Genomic DNA, 14,904 nt, shown 5'->3' on the forward strand with positions numbered 1-14,904 from the left:
TAAAATAAAACAAAACATCTGCACAACTTTTGACATTGTACTGTACCTTCCACCTAAGTAAGCTATATGCCTGAATTGAAATGCCTGTGTTGGATTTAAATTCAATATTCCTTCCTCTATATTTGTACAGCACCAAACACTCAGTACATAATATAAATTGAGAATATTAATAGCAACAATAACAGAAAGGTTTGTGACATATGACTTAGTGCTCTTGAAGTCAAGGAGAATTTTGCCATGGACAAAGGGAGCAGGATCCATAATGATCACATACACAGCAACCAACTGTGATAACAAAGATAATTACAATTTGAAGAGCCCAAAGCCTCAAGGCCTACTCAGGAAAAACTCCTATTGACTTCAAGGACTGGAGGGTTTGTCCTATATGAACAAATAGAAAAAAAAAAGTCATATAAGCAGAAGTGTAAGTAGAGGTTTTTTTCAAAAGTTTTCCATGAGATGTCAGCTACTCATTGAATGCTAAAGTTCTCTTCAGCTGCAGAATACAGTATTTCTTTTGGCATTTCAGGCAGTTTCTAACCAATGTTTGAAACTCAAAACCAATGCCAAGCCTAAACACATCTGGTTGATTCCAGGCCACAAATAGTACTGGAATGCCTTCAACACCTTCCATAGCTGCCATACTTAAAACTTAATTCCAAAATAGAGCTGACAAGAAATACTTATCAGCATGATGCCATGGGACAAAATTCAGAAAAGCATGATGCAATAGGAAGACATACAGACACAACATATGGTGCATACACTGGGTAAAGACCTACCACCAAACAACTTAGATTTCAGAATACTGAAATAAAATCAAACAGTATATTCAGCCTGGTTTTCATTTTCTAAATGTCAAATTATAAGCTTAGTGTTGTTCAACTGTGCAACTGTAAAAATATACAAAACATCAATTAGTAATTATATATATTTAATATTGTTATTCAGTGCCTAAAGGACATGCTAATGTGTGTATACATGTAGATAACTAGAAGCTGTCTTACTAGTTGAATATACCAGTTCTTCAGTATCATTTGTAAAACTGAGGTGATGTAGTATGTGACCAGAATAAACTACACAGCTGGAGCCTGAACAGCCAGTCAGTTGTGACCATGAGCTAACTTAAAGTGAGGCAACTGTTACCTCTTAGAAGAGCATGTGTTGTGTGGAAGAGAGAGAGAAAGAGACAGAGTGATGCAGTGCAAAAACTATAAAAACCTAATAGTCTGAACATAAAAATATATTTAAACCATAGAATAGCCATGTATTATCCCTTTGAAGAGATGTGGTGATGTATGATGTGTACTGGATGGCAGGCAAGAAAATTGTTGTGAGCCAAGGGTCTGGGTAGATGGGCTACTCTCATTGACAGACCATTTATGGAAAGGAAATCCAGCAGGAAGCAGAAAAATGTTTTAAGAGGACTGAAGGATCTTAACTTCCAGGAAAACTGAAGCTGCACTTTTATGAATTTGATCTGCTCTCTTTTATTTTGTAGTCAATGACATTATATAAGAAGAGAAAAGGTCAGACATAAAAACTACTTAAACAAGAGGCTTAGAATGAATGACCAGAGCTTGTGCTAATGTTGTATTGCCTAGTTGCAGCTACCCTTCAGTTCTACTGTAGAAGTTTAATAAATTAATAAGGCGTGGCTGTAATGAATGCTCTAGGAATCCTAAAAGCCTATGTTATGAAATGAGAGGTCCCTATCTGGGGAGATCTAGCAGAAAGGAGGATACAGGAGAAACCACAAAAAGAACAGAATAAGTGACAAGGAAATTGGGGGGTTAGTTATGGAGTTCAGGCTTAAGTGTAAATTTCTTTTCTTCTGGGTTTTAAACAGTTCATGCACATATTTTGAGAGTTTAATGATCTTTCTTTTATTCCCTTACAGTAGAATTTAAAATTCAACCCCAATATGAATGAAATATTTGAGTATTTGGCCTTTATGGTTTATTCTGCAAGTAGGTATTTCAACACTATTTTACTAGTTATTTATGACTAAACAAAGGTCAAAAACAAAATCTCAGAAACTGAATGCCTTTATGTTTCACTGGAGTTTTGGATTTGAAACTCCAGCTCCGAATATGCCCCACTGACTTTGGCTTTGGACTGAATCCAAAACCGGAAGAAGGCTATTCTCTGATTCTGGTTTGGCTGTGAACAAAATCTTATTCAAGATGGTGGAAATCTTACAATATTGGCTTAAGAGATTTCAGCACTATCAAATCTGTATGCAAACTGTGATTTGGCATCAAATCCCAACCTAATCCACATCTGAACATCACTTCCTCAGCGCAACTCTAGTTTTGATGTGTCTTTTTAGCTGAGTGCTGATCTCACTTTCTGATCAAAATGTTGCAGCCCTTCCTGCAACCCAAATCTCACAGGCTGTTTTACCTCTCCATAAGTGTTCCTGCTCCTGCTTTACTTTGAAATCCCTAATCTACCTGAGCCACGCTATACGCTCCTTCCTTTACCAATCCTTACTCCATCTCCCAGCTGTGCCCAACCTGTCTGGCCCACCACCTCCCTCCTAGCCACTTCTCTAGCCATTTCCACTTCCTCTCCAACCAGTCCACCTTTCCCTACTGTCCGGCGGCTACTCTAGCTCCAGTAAGTTTACTACAACTGCCCTTCACACTTTCTTGACTGTTGTAGCTCTTAACACACTGTACCTCCTGTTTCATTCTATCACCTCCCTTTAACAAATACTCCACTCAGTTCAGCCAGCACCAAAATAGAATTTCAGGAAATAATCCATATTTATTTTAAAAATTAATTTAGAAATTAAAAGGTAAAATGTCTTATTTTGTACATTAATTTATTACCAGAAAGACTATACAGAACTATTTTGTCTACCATTTACATCCATATTAAAGTCCTTCCAAACACACAAAATTTGGATCCAGTAGAATATGACAGGTGGTACAAAGTTCTTTGATGACGTACCGTACAACATATCTTAGCAGTGCATAGAATGCAGCTGTTACAATGTTAATACAAATATTTTTAAATATATCAGATTACTGAACATTTGAATCCGTTTTTTTTTTTTCAAAACTCAACATTTCAGCCATTTAAAACAAGTAAATATAATTTGGGAATAGTCCCTCTTATGAATTAAAAGGCATACAATAAGATTGAAGGGATTTTTTGTTACACACATGGAGGGGTGGGGGGGGGGGGAAGGCTGCAAGTACACACTCTCTCTCTCTCTCTCTTATCTAGATAATGTACTATACCCTACAGTGCTGTAGTATAATGTCATGACTTCAATGGGAGCACAGTTAGGCCCAATGCTAAGCACTTTTACTGGGACTTATTTGAGATGATCTGTGGCTGATGAAGCTACTTGTGAGTTATGCAAATCAATGTAAATGGATGCCAATAAAACATTTATACCACTGTGCACCAATATGTCACATATTTTACAGTAATACTAGTTCATAAATGTTTTAGAGAGATTTAAAACAAATATTTGGACTTTTTTTTGTATCCTGCCATCTGCAAAAACTGGCCCCCTTAGGAACTTGTGTTCAGTTTACAGTGAGATACAATTACAACTAATCTGTTTGAAAAGCATCTAAAAATGGCCTAAAATTGCATTTCTATACACAAAGATCTCTAAAATTCCAGTATCTCTGGACTTTTTTGGGCTAAAAATGAGTGCTGTGTAACTATGGATTTCCCATAGTCATTGGTATAGAGCTCCTATTTCTAGCTCTGCAAAGTTATGAGACTTCAGATCTTAAATCTGTCACTGGTCCTGGACTAAATATTACCCATTTTTTGCCTCCGGCAAATATAATTTTTTTTCAAGGGGATGTGGGAAGAATAGAAAATTCTCAGTTAAAAGAAAGAAAAACATTTTTGTGGTGCTTTCATTTTCTCTTTTAAAGGCAGCTTCTTGGGGTGGGAATGTGTGTTTTAGAGTTAGTCCTGGTAAGCATGGATTATAGGCCAGAGTACAGTGAGTGGGTCAAAGGTACAAAATAAATGCAATTTATATATAATTGCCCAAGCCACACTTGTTCTGTTTTTAATAGAAGATGCCTATCTCCAGAAAAAAATTCACAAGTGCTGAATTTGCCTATTTTTTACAGTATTTGAGTACAAAATGGGGAATTCTAAATTTATATTTGAGTGAAATGAGAGAAAATAATCTTTCAATGGCATGTTAATTTTGTATGAATCAAGCTCTAAATAAGGAAAACTCCTGACCTGGGAATTCAGAATACTACCCAGAGAGAGCTGATTTGCTACTAGGCTCCAGAACAGAATTTAGTTTACAGAATCAGTCTGGAAATAAAACATCAGCATGAAAGCTACAAAAATAAAAAAGAGGTCTTAATAAAATATACAGTGGAAAAGAAAAGGATGAAAGTAGAAGTACAGCCATAAGGCCCTCATCGGCCCATATAAGCAATAAAATAAAATATGATGTAATACAAAGCAACAATTGTAGGATTCAGGATTCCTAGGTAGGATTTTAAAAAAAAATGTTTCCCGCTTTTGTTGTGTTGCAGACACACTGCAAGTTTCCTTGTGGAGCTCTGCCAAAGAATTCCTATTGGGGTGGGGTGAAATGATTGTGATGAAGCCAGAACAAATCCTAACCTTCCCCTTAAACATGAATCAAACCAAACTGGTACTCAGAACAAGGCATGTGCTAGGTGCCCAGCTACCCAGGGACCTTTAGTTTTTGAAAGCCCCATTCTGTTAGCACTCCTTCTATCATACCCCCTTATAATCTTCCCTACCTGCTGATCTGCCATGATGACACTGTCTCTTTCACCCTTAATGATGAATTCTGGGATACAAACTCTGATCCCTCTCCCTAAAGACAAATTTTTAATCTCTGGGCCAATTGGTTTGTGGAAATCTGCCTGGGATTCCCATCTTTTACACAGGATCACTCAAAACAAAGCATGCAAATTTTTTCAGGTCCACTTTTTTTTTTTAACAAAGGATAATTCCTTCCAGCATTTCTGACCTGATTGATACCTGGAAGTACTGGAAGTTGATTTCCAGATAAAAGATTCATAGATTCCAAGGCCGGAAAGGACAATTGTAATCATGAAGTCTGACCTCCTGTATAACACAGAATTTTCCAAAAATAAATCCTACAGCATAACTTTTAAAAAACCGTTCAATCTTGATTTAAAAATTGCCAGTGATAGACAATCCACCAGACCCTTGGTAAGTTGTTCCAATGGTTAATTACCCTCACGGTTAAAAAAGTATGCTTTATTTCCAGTCTAAATTTATCTAGCTTCAACTTCCAGCCATTGGTCATGTTATACTTTTGTCTGCTAGATTGAAGAGCCCATTATCAAATATTTGTTCCACATGTAGGATTTAGGGACTGTAATCAAGGCACCCTTAGCCCTCTCTTTGTTAAATTAAATAGATTGAGCTCCTCGAGTCTATCATTAAAAGGCAGGTTTTCTAACTCTTTATTCAGTGTTGTGGCTCTTCATATACACATTCACCCATCATAATATCTATCTTATAATGCAAAATCACTACTATTTCTGTTCTGGGCCTCTCCTCAGCAGAAAATTAAAATTGTACTGAATTTTGTTATGGTTAAATATTATAAACAAAAGGGAATGAGAATGAAACTACCTGACTAATTTTAACTTGTGACCAGAGTCAGGGTCTGTTCCCATGTCTCCAGAGAAGAATAACTGAAGCACTAACTCACCGTGCTACCTAGCATTTGCTATAATAATTTTCTATTTATAACCTAAATACAGAGCAGTGTCAGGTGATTTTTAAGTAACTATTATTTTATAAAGGCTCTTATTCTAACATGAATACATGGCTCCACTTGAAGTCAAACACCCTTTTGAAGTCAAGTTGGCAGAATCTGACCCCAGGATAGGCACTCTGATACACTGGTCCCAAAATGTGTACCACATTATAAACCTGGGAGAACCAATGCAATTCATTCAGCAATAACATGAGTCCTCTTTGTGCAAGTTAAGTTACAGGTGGCAGCATTTTACAGAGCTCAGAGCCTATCGAAAATTGTTTTTCAGAAAGGCAATGACATATCTCAGAAGTTCCAAATTATGGATTGTAGTCTCTCTGGCCCCAATTCTTCACTACATTCGAGCTGCACTTGGACAGTGATTCTAGCTGTCTGATCCTCAGCCCTGACAAAAACTGGAGCACCGGGGGCTTACTCTAACCTATGCTGCTTCTGCCGCTTCCATAACAGTTGAGGATCAGGCATTATGGAGCTCAGCTCCATCACATCCCCCTTCCACTCCGACATCCAAGAGATACCTAGGCCTCCCCAAACACACTTTCTCTTTCTCCTTCAGCCAGATGTGGGGTGAGGCAATTGGCACCAGACAGTGTGGTTATGCTACCTTCCCTAACTTTACACCTACAGAATTTTCCCCTTGTCTGGTCAGTCCGGACAGTAAATTTGTCAGATCAGAATATCCAGCCCACTGTATCTGACTGCTCTGGAACTGGCTAAACACTAGTTATACCATATAGATCTGAAAGGTATTAATAATGAAAGATGTCATTGATTGATCAAAGAATAAAGCAGAGCCTTACAACCTGCAGATTTTTAGTATAGGTTTAGACAAACACAACAGCATCAATAGATAATATATGTGGTTGATGTGTAAGCAGGTAAAATAAGCCCACCAGTAATGATTAAGGTTTAGCCCTGTTACGTTTTATAAAAATGTCCTGCCATCTCATGGATACAACTGCTATAATAAGAGAGCACCAAGACCATTCTAAGGAGACTATCTGGGAAGTGAAATAAAATAGGAATCCAATAGCAAATATTCATAAGCTGGGTTCTCTATTTGTGTTACTCTAGGAAGGTCAGGAAGCGTTCTGACTGACCCTAAAAGACATTTTTTAAATGAAGTAAAAGGGATAAAGATTAGAGATGGGCAAAAAAGAGGAACATTTTGTGAAAAATTTTCATTAAATATTTACTCCCTTTTTTGAGCAAAATTTTTTTGAAATTGAAAATTTTTGGCTAACTGTTATAATGATCCAGAATCCAGAAGTAGACGTTAAGTGTGGTACAAAGTGTCTTGCCTTAAACACAGATTGAGTATGGAAAGAGAGACACCTTTTGAAACCTTTGATGGCATTATTGGGTTTTGGACTGGGACTCAGAAGATCTGAATTCTCTTTCTAGCTCTTCAACTGACTACTGTGAAATCTTAGATCTGTACTGATTGATCATGCTGTCAGCTGAGTATCTATCCCTGCACATTTGCTGCTCAGATCAAAAAAATATATGAAATTTCTCATATATATCTTAAAAGATGTAATTGCAGCTTCATAACTATAGCTTTTTCCAAAAGTATCAAAACAATTTGAAACTCACTTAGATTAACAAAAGGGGCAAATGAAGAAAAACTTTGAAATATTAGATTTCTTTTGAATCACAGTGGTTGTAAACTTCATCTTTATCGTAAAATCCTATTACTTCATGCCTCCAAAGGTAGTGAATGAGCTATCAAAGCCAGTCAAATCGAGATCTGCAGAGCTTCCACACCCCTCTACAACATGACGTTTGGAAGTTCCATAAAATAAAATAAATTCATAATAATACTTTGCACTTTATATAGCACTTCCATCAGAGGATTTCAGTGTGCTTGAATTAAGATTCACAACACCCCTGAGAGGTAGGCTGGTATAATTTCCCCGTTTCACAGATAGGAAAAGATGAGAGAGAGATTAAGTAATTTGCTCAAATTCACAGAGGAAGTCTGAGGCAAAGCAGGACAAAACACAGATCTTATAGCTTCAGCATCTACGCTTTTGCCACAAGACCATCCTTCCTCTCTGTAAATACCACTAGAGCTTCGATATACAGTAGTTCTACTGTATTAAATATGACACCATATATATGTTCTGGATCATAAGGCTAAATCCCATAAAATTGATAGACATATGGTTGAAAAGCCAAGAGAAGCAGAGTAGTGAAGAGAGAGGAAATTTAGCATCCTATAGCTGGACAATGTTTTTCGAGGCAGTAGATAGTCCTTTTTATATACCAGAACATATTTTCGATTTTTCAAATAGTAAATTTTGCAAATCAAGGTGACTGCCCGCATTTCAACATGTCAAATTTTCAGCCTTTCAACTGGTATGTCTGTCTACCTTATGGACTCCAACTTTATGGGACTGGACCATATGTCCGGATCCCGATATATATGAAGGCCAGTTCTAACATAAGAGCTTTACGGTAGTCATGTAGTAAACCATAATGTTTGCAGATGGCTGCAATAAAATCATTCAGGAGAGAAAAGGTGCAGGGGCGTAAAGCCTTCAAAGCTTCTTGTATGGAATAAACAATTTGATCTGAATAAAGCAACGTGAAACTCATTTTCAGCAATGAACCAACCAGTCTGGTCCAAAATGTTGCTTTTAATTTTCTTTCCTAATCCCATGTGCATTTTAACTTCCTTCCTATTTTTCTGTGAGGGATTTAGCTAAAAAAATAGAACTAAAGTGTAAGAAGGAATGATCACAAGATGATGAAATTTATCTAAAGCACAGTCCAAACCTCAGCTGCTAAACTTCCATGACAAATGTTAGTTGTTTTTTTAAAACATGCCAGTAATTTTTTTATAACTCAGTTTTAACACTATCACCAGCATTTTCTAAAATGTCTCTTCAAATTCCATTTTATTTTTACCTGCAACTTGAAGAAGGTTACCACGGGCATCTCTGTAGGCTCAGAACCATGATTGTAGGGGGGAGGGTAATGTTACCCCACTGTTTGATGTCTTTATTATGAGTCATCCTGATTTAGGACAATAGGAACTGGCATGCAGGATCAGACTAATGATACTCCAGTATTCAGTTTCTGACAGTGATAAGCACCAGATGCTTCAGAGGAAGATGCTAGAAACCCCAAAATGAACAATTATAAAAATTCTTGCCCATAAGGCAATGTTTCTCAGTGAGAGTGCACCACCCCAAGGAAATGCAAAGGATAGGGGGCAGAGGGCCGGTAAACTATTAAATTGTAATCCAGAGGCTCAGCTTTCATTTTAAAGAAAAGTCCTTCTCTAGCGGTTATGGCTGTGAAACAAACCTTCAAAATGTGAAGCAAGTGTAATCAGTTCAGAGAGGTCTGCCTGAGTTTGCAGAGAGCCTATACACTAGCTCTGAGGTGTGCATTTATTTCAATGGGCGGAACCTCAGATGCCAATGATGATACTTTAAATATCAACTTTGTTAGCTATTTTACAGCTCCTCAAGGCACGTAAGAAAGGAGAGGAGGTATCACATTATAAAGATCTACAGATGGGTTTCCCGAAATGTGTGTGTGTGTGTGTGTTTGTGAGGGGAGGGGACATGAAGTACTAGCCAAGGGTGTGGGGACATGGAAGATGTTTTAATTGAGGTGTGTAGGTTTTTAACCACACATGATGTGGTTGAAGAAGAAGAAGAATGGGAAGGTGTGACTCATTTCATTTTCCTAAAGCAGGGCTTCACTCACGTTTTGGAAGCACTGCGCCAAGTTAAAAGTTTCCTAACCCTAAGCAGTTGGAGATTGGCATCTTTTCTGAAACATGAAAACTGATATCATATTTTTATGCTGTCTCAAGAAACTAGCTGTTTGTATTGTTTTTTGGACCCCAAGTCCTGTTTTTCCCCTTTCCAAAATATTTTGAACTAAAGTGTGGGTTTTTCATTTCCTAATCCAGTTCTGCCCTGGGCTCAAGTCAAGGGAATGATCACCTTGAAGGAGATATAGTCTATCATGGCCAATGTAAGTGGGGACTGTAGGGTTTTTACACACTTCTTTATCTTAGGCTCCCATTTTACATTAACCTCCACCCCTTCTTCACAATAGCCAAAACCACCTGCACTTGGAAACAGTTAACAATTGCTGTATAATGAGGCAGTAAAAAGTGAAAAAGTAAGATGCAACCTCTCTCTCTTTAGGCACTTCAAGCCAATGAGAGGGATTTACTCTGGTTAAATAGCTCATTGAGGGGCAGGTTTTACACTTTACATTAAGGCAAAGGGAATTTTTCTATTGATTTAAATGGTGCGGGATTAGATCCTGAGTAAGAAACAATATCACTCCTCATTCCAGGCCTTGTAATATATCAAATTTCATTCTCTAACTATGCCACTGGGGCAGCCTCCCTTGAAATTTGTTAACATAGGGATTTATCCTGTGAGCTGCTGAGTGCCCTCAATTCCCGTTGCTTTCAGTGGGACAAGATCTGTCAGGATTGGGCTCATAGTCTGTACGTTGTATTTTGGGGTGAGCAAAAAAGATATTAAGATGCAACAAAACAAAACAAACAAAAAAGCACAAACAACAAATAAACAAGTAAAGAAAAAAAGTCAATCTGAGCAAAGAAAACACATTATTTCTTTCTTGTTGAAAGTCTCAGCATATGCTGCATCTTATGTCGCACAAGTGTACTCATTAAATATTATGAAATGTACAACATGCAATGAAAGTCTAACTACACATTTAAGGCATTCATACCTGTGTGCTCATATTTGTGTCGCAGAAGGGAACTGCTTTTCTGGAATGTTTTGTCACATAAGTCACATGCATACATGCCACTTTCTGTCTTCTTGATCTTCTTTCGGGACAGACAGGAGTCAGAGTCTGTCATGTCGTCTAGGCCTGACATGTAGTCTGGTGTTCCATCAAGCAATTCTCCCTGTGATGTAACCAAATTGTTTATGTAAAACACTGTGCTTCCTGTATTTTGTGGCTTACTGCAGCATCTTGTCTTCCTACAGTATATAGAATTAGGGAGCTATTCTATAAGACTTAAAATGATACTCAGCAAGGACCTGATCCTGATAAAACTTCTGAGCACAGTGCTTAATACCATGACTAGTCCCACTGGCTCATGGGCTACTCATGATAATAACTACGCCCAGTAGAAAATGTTTACAAGACTGGACCTTGCTACCAAGGAACATCTGCTTCTGTCACTGTCACTCTTGGTCTTCAACTGCCTTAGAAAACTCTGTCTTCTTTTGAACACTGTGTAGTAAGAAGTTGTATGAATTATCTAAACAGAGAGTGTTTATGATATAGATGCTAAGTATTTCAGGGAGCAGGAAATGATCATGTAAAAGACTACATTCAAAGATCATAAAAGGTATTTTAATATCTTTTATGAAATAAATATAAGGAACAACTAAAGATCTTTTCTGTCAAAACACTGAACTGTAGATATATTCTGTATCTGTAGAAAGGTTTTAATTGAATTTTATATTTAGGTACAAAATGTTATTATTATGCAATCCATTTAAATGTATGTCTCCCGACTAAAGGCCTCAAGCTATATTTTTATATTTAATTTTGTAATTTGAAATAGGGAATATTAATAACACTTTTTATCAATGTTCTATCTATGTTAAAACAGCCTTCAGCATTAAGCAATAATGAATGTGGATCAGTAAATTATTAAATTTCTTGATATTTATTTTGTCTTGATCCAAAGAGAGTGCAAACTTGCATGATAACATACATTTCCATTTGCTATCACACAGTTCAGTTTTCTTAGACTAGGTTTGCACTAATTAATATTAGAGAAGATTAAATAGGCTTAAATACATTTACAAAGAGGGCAGATGTACTGTAAATTGGAATAGTGGAACAGCTGTTATGGAGGTGCAGTGCTATTTATGCTCCTATTGTGCAAAGAGGGATTACAGGCTATAACGTTAAGCCATACCTGATTTTCACATTTGAAACTATAAAACATTGTTAGCAAAATTACTAATGGAGCATAATAGGTCATAGGGGAATGTCCACAAATGTAAAAACGTATTCATCTATAATCAATTAAACTCATTTAACTAAACTGTGTACCTTATATTTTAATACATACACACGTATATTCTTACACACTATGAATATCTGTAGAGGAAAGTGATTTCACTAGACTAACCTTTTGGCATATTTACCTAAGTGAACAGATCATATACCCTTTACTCATTGATTTCTATGGGACTTTACCTGAGAAAGGATTATAGGATCATACCCAGGAACTAACAAATGTAACCCAAATCATGCCCCTTAGATATAAACATGGAGGGGCCTTTACATGGAAATGGGTGGGCTCAGATGCCACTTCCACAGACCATTCCTTTCCATTTCTGGCCCTCCTGCAATCCTCTGTGTGGTAAGTTAATGTAGGGGTAAGTAATGGGAACTGGATGTGCTGAGGGGAGGTGTAGGTTGGCCTGAGGCAGGGCCAAGGGTAGGGATACACATTGTCCCTCCTCTGACTTCATAGAAACTAGTTAAGAAAATATGGAGTCCTCCCTGTGGGTCTTGGAGGCTGCCATAAGCTGGGGGACGTTCCAGGCAGAGCAGTTCCAATGGAGTCATGGTGCTAGGGAGCCTACAGGATTTGTAGTGGTGCAGAACCATTATGGAGGTACAGGGCAGTGTTTTCTGTCAATGGGAATTCTCTGGGCCATTGACAGGTATATAAAATTCTCGTGGAGGACAAATATAACCCTAATGAAATTAAAAGCTAAACATTTAGGGTGACCAGATATCCCTATTTTATAGGGACAGTCCCGATTTTTGGGTCTTTTTCTTATATAGGTTCCTATTACCCCCTACCTCCTGTCCTGATTTTTCACATATGCAATCTGGTCACCCTATAAACATTAAATGTGTTCATATGTCTTCTGTATTGAATAAATGTTCCCACCCTACTTTTCAAGTTCAAGCTAAAATTCTATGTCTGTTGGAAAGGTTTAATTTAACTTTGGGGACTGTTTTTTTCATATAAAAGGACATGACAAGGGATACTGAAATGTAGCCTTTCAAAACAAACCAATTATGACTATGTACCTGAAATCCTTGTTTCCGCTGGAACTTTCTCCTTTGCTGCATATCAGCAAAAGTAGCTGCTCCAGTTGGATAAGTATAGGCCATATGTGGTAGGAAGCTCATTTGATCTAGTCCTGGGTATGGTCGCAGCCCAGGAATACTGGTCTGGACTGGTGGCATAAAAGTGGCCGGAGGAAATGCGCTTTGTGGTGGGAGTGTTGTATATAAAGGTTTGGCACTAAATGGGTTCAAACCAAACACTGGGTTAGTGCTTTTATCCAGATTATTTGAATTAGAAAACTCCTTCTTGATAAAAGTCAAGTTCAGCGGCTCATCTGAATTTTCAGATGATGAAGAAACACTGTTGTGGTCTAAATTTATGCTACTAGATTTTGTTTTGTTCTTTGTGGCTATAACACTTTTGGGTTCCTTCATTTGTTTTGGTAAAGACAAGTCCAAAGGCTCAGCCTGAAGCTCCTCAGAGGAGAAACTGTTTGGAGTGTAAGAACTGCTATGGGAGTTTTTAGAAGATGTGGAAGAAAGATTTAAAGGAGAAGGAGTATTGCTCCTGGAGTGGTCCAATTTATCAACTGGTTTAATATTGGTAAAATGTGTAGGTTTTGTTAGCCTGAGAGGAGTATCACAATTAGTAATACTGTTGTGGAGTTCAGCTATAGATGGTGAAGTTATAGAGTCCACAGGCTTTATTGGAGATCTGGCTGACAAAGAGTCTTTAGTGGGAGTGTTAGTGGCAGCCAGCACCGCCTTGGCACTGGTCCTTTCCAGTGATGGTGACCTGGAACTTGAATACTGGTAGAATTTTCTTTGTTCAAACCATTCCTTCACAAATTCCTGAGGAAGGCCAACGGCAATGGAAATTTTCAGTAGTTCATCAGAGTTGGGTTCCATATTCATAGCATAATATGCTTTAAGTACAGACATGTGGTCCTTGTATGAATTGATGGGGCTAGTCATTCCTTTCTCAGAAAGTACTGATGACAACAGGAGGGCTTGCTTATCAACAAACACTCCAGGTTTGTTGGGTACCATGTTTTCATGAGGTTGAAGGACTGCCTTGATTTCTTCATTCATCTTACACAGGTAACGCTCATGCTGATGCAGGGGAATGGGACCAGGAAAGCTTTCTTTACAGAACTGGCATGAAAATGGAGTGGATATATTGTGGTTCTCTATCATCTTATCTTCAGTTACCAGATCTATTAGAGTACGCAGCTTCTCTTTTTTAATATTACTGAGCTGCCTCCTTGAGTCTGTGGTCAAGCTCTGGAGACAAGCTTTGGCTTCATTGACTTTTTCTAATGTATAGTCAATAATACTTTTAGTGGCACCATTATGACTCACTACTGGAAGACCCACTGGTGGAATATTAGGGGAAGTAACTCCTTGTTCCTCGGTTTGAGGGCATGGATCCTTCATGTGATAACCCTTCAGCTTTGAGATCTCTTCAGCCTTGCAGTCCATTTTCTGCCTGGAAACCGTGTTGTCCACAATCTGTAGGACCTTCTGCACCTCACTTAAATTACTGCCTATTGCAGGAAACCCAAGTAGTGATGTTTCCATCCCTACACCTAAGTGCTGCATTGGACTTTGAGCAGAAGCATGAACTCCTAATGGGCTGGTTGCTCCAAGTCCACCATTCATAAAAGGACTAGCTCCACTAAACCCATGTGTGGCCATAAGAACCTTGTATTCATTGAAATCTAGTGGTTCTGTTTTAATTTTCAGTAAGCCTGTTTGCTCAGACATACTAAGTGGTTTGCCGTTCTCCAGCTTGTTTCTCAGCTGTGTAATGGCTGAATTAGTAGGAGAGGAAGATACAGAATTAGGAGAAGAACCCGTCTTGATATTGTTTCTCATTCTGCCATTTACAGAGATTAAGCCAATACATTTCTTGCTGCTGATGTGCGAACTGTAGGAGCCAGAATGGGAGAAACGTTTCTTGCAGTTTGGACACTCATATGGTTTCTCACCTAAAATGATAATTAAAACCAAACATTAATATATTATTATTATTATTATTATTGTTACTGTTATAATGATTGATC

The 14,904-nt window shown here is 37.8% G+C and overlaps 1 protein-coding gene across 5 annotated transcripts in view; it reads right to left on the bottom strand.

Annotated features, from left to right (window-relative positions):
• The window catches only part of ZEB2 (zinc finger E-box binding homeobox 2), a 130,470-nt gene that overhangs the window by 2,604 nt on the left and 112,962 nt on the right, over nt 1-14,904 (bottom strand). For all 5 annotated transcript variants that reach the window (XM_034785360.1, XM_034785358.1, XM_034785357.1 and 2 more), the window contains 2 exons: nt 12,860-14,829; nt 10,517-10,697 (listed from right to left, as the gene is read on the bottom strand). In XM_034785360.1, coding sequence (XP_034641251.1) covers nt 10,517-10,697; nt 12,860-14,829 — 2,151 coding nt within the window. The remainder of the gene's footprint in view (nt 1-10,516; nt 10,698-12,859; nt 14,830-14,904) is intronic.

Source organism: Trachemys scripta, chromosome 11 (genome assembly GCF_013100865.1).
Source record: "Trachemys scripta elegans isolate TJP31775 chromosome 11, CAS_Tse_1.0, whole genome shotgun sequence".
Classification (NCBI taxonomy): Eukaryota; Metazoa; Chordata; order Testudines; family Emydidae; genus Trachemys; species Trachemys scripta.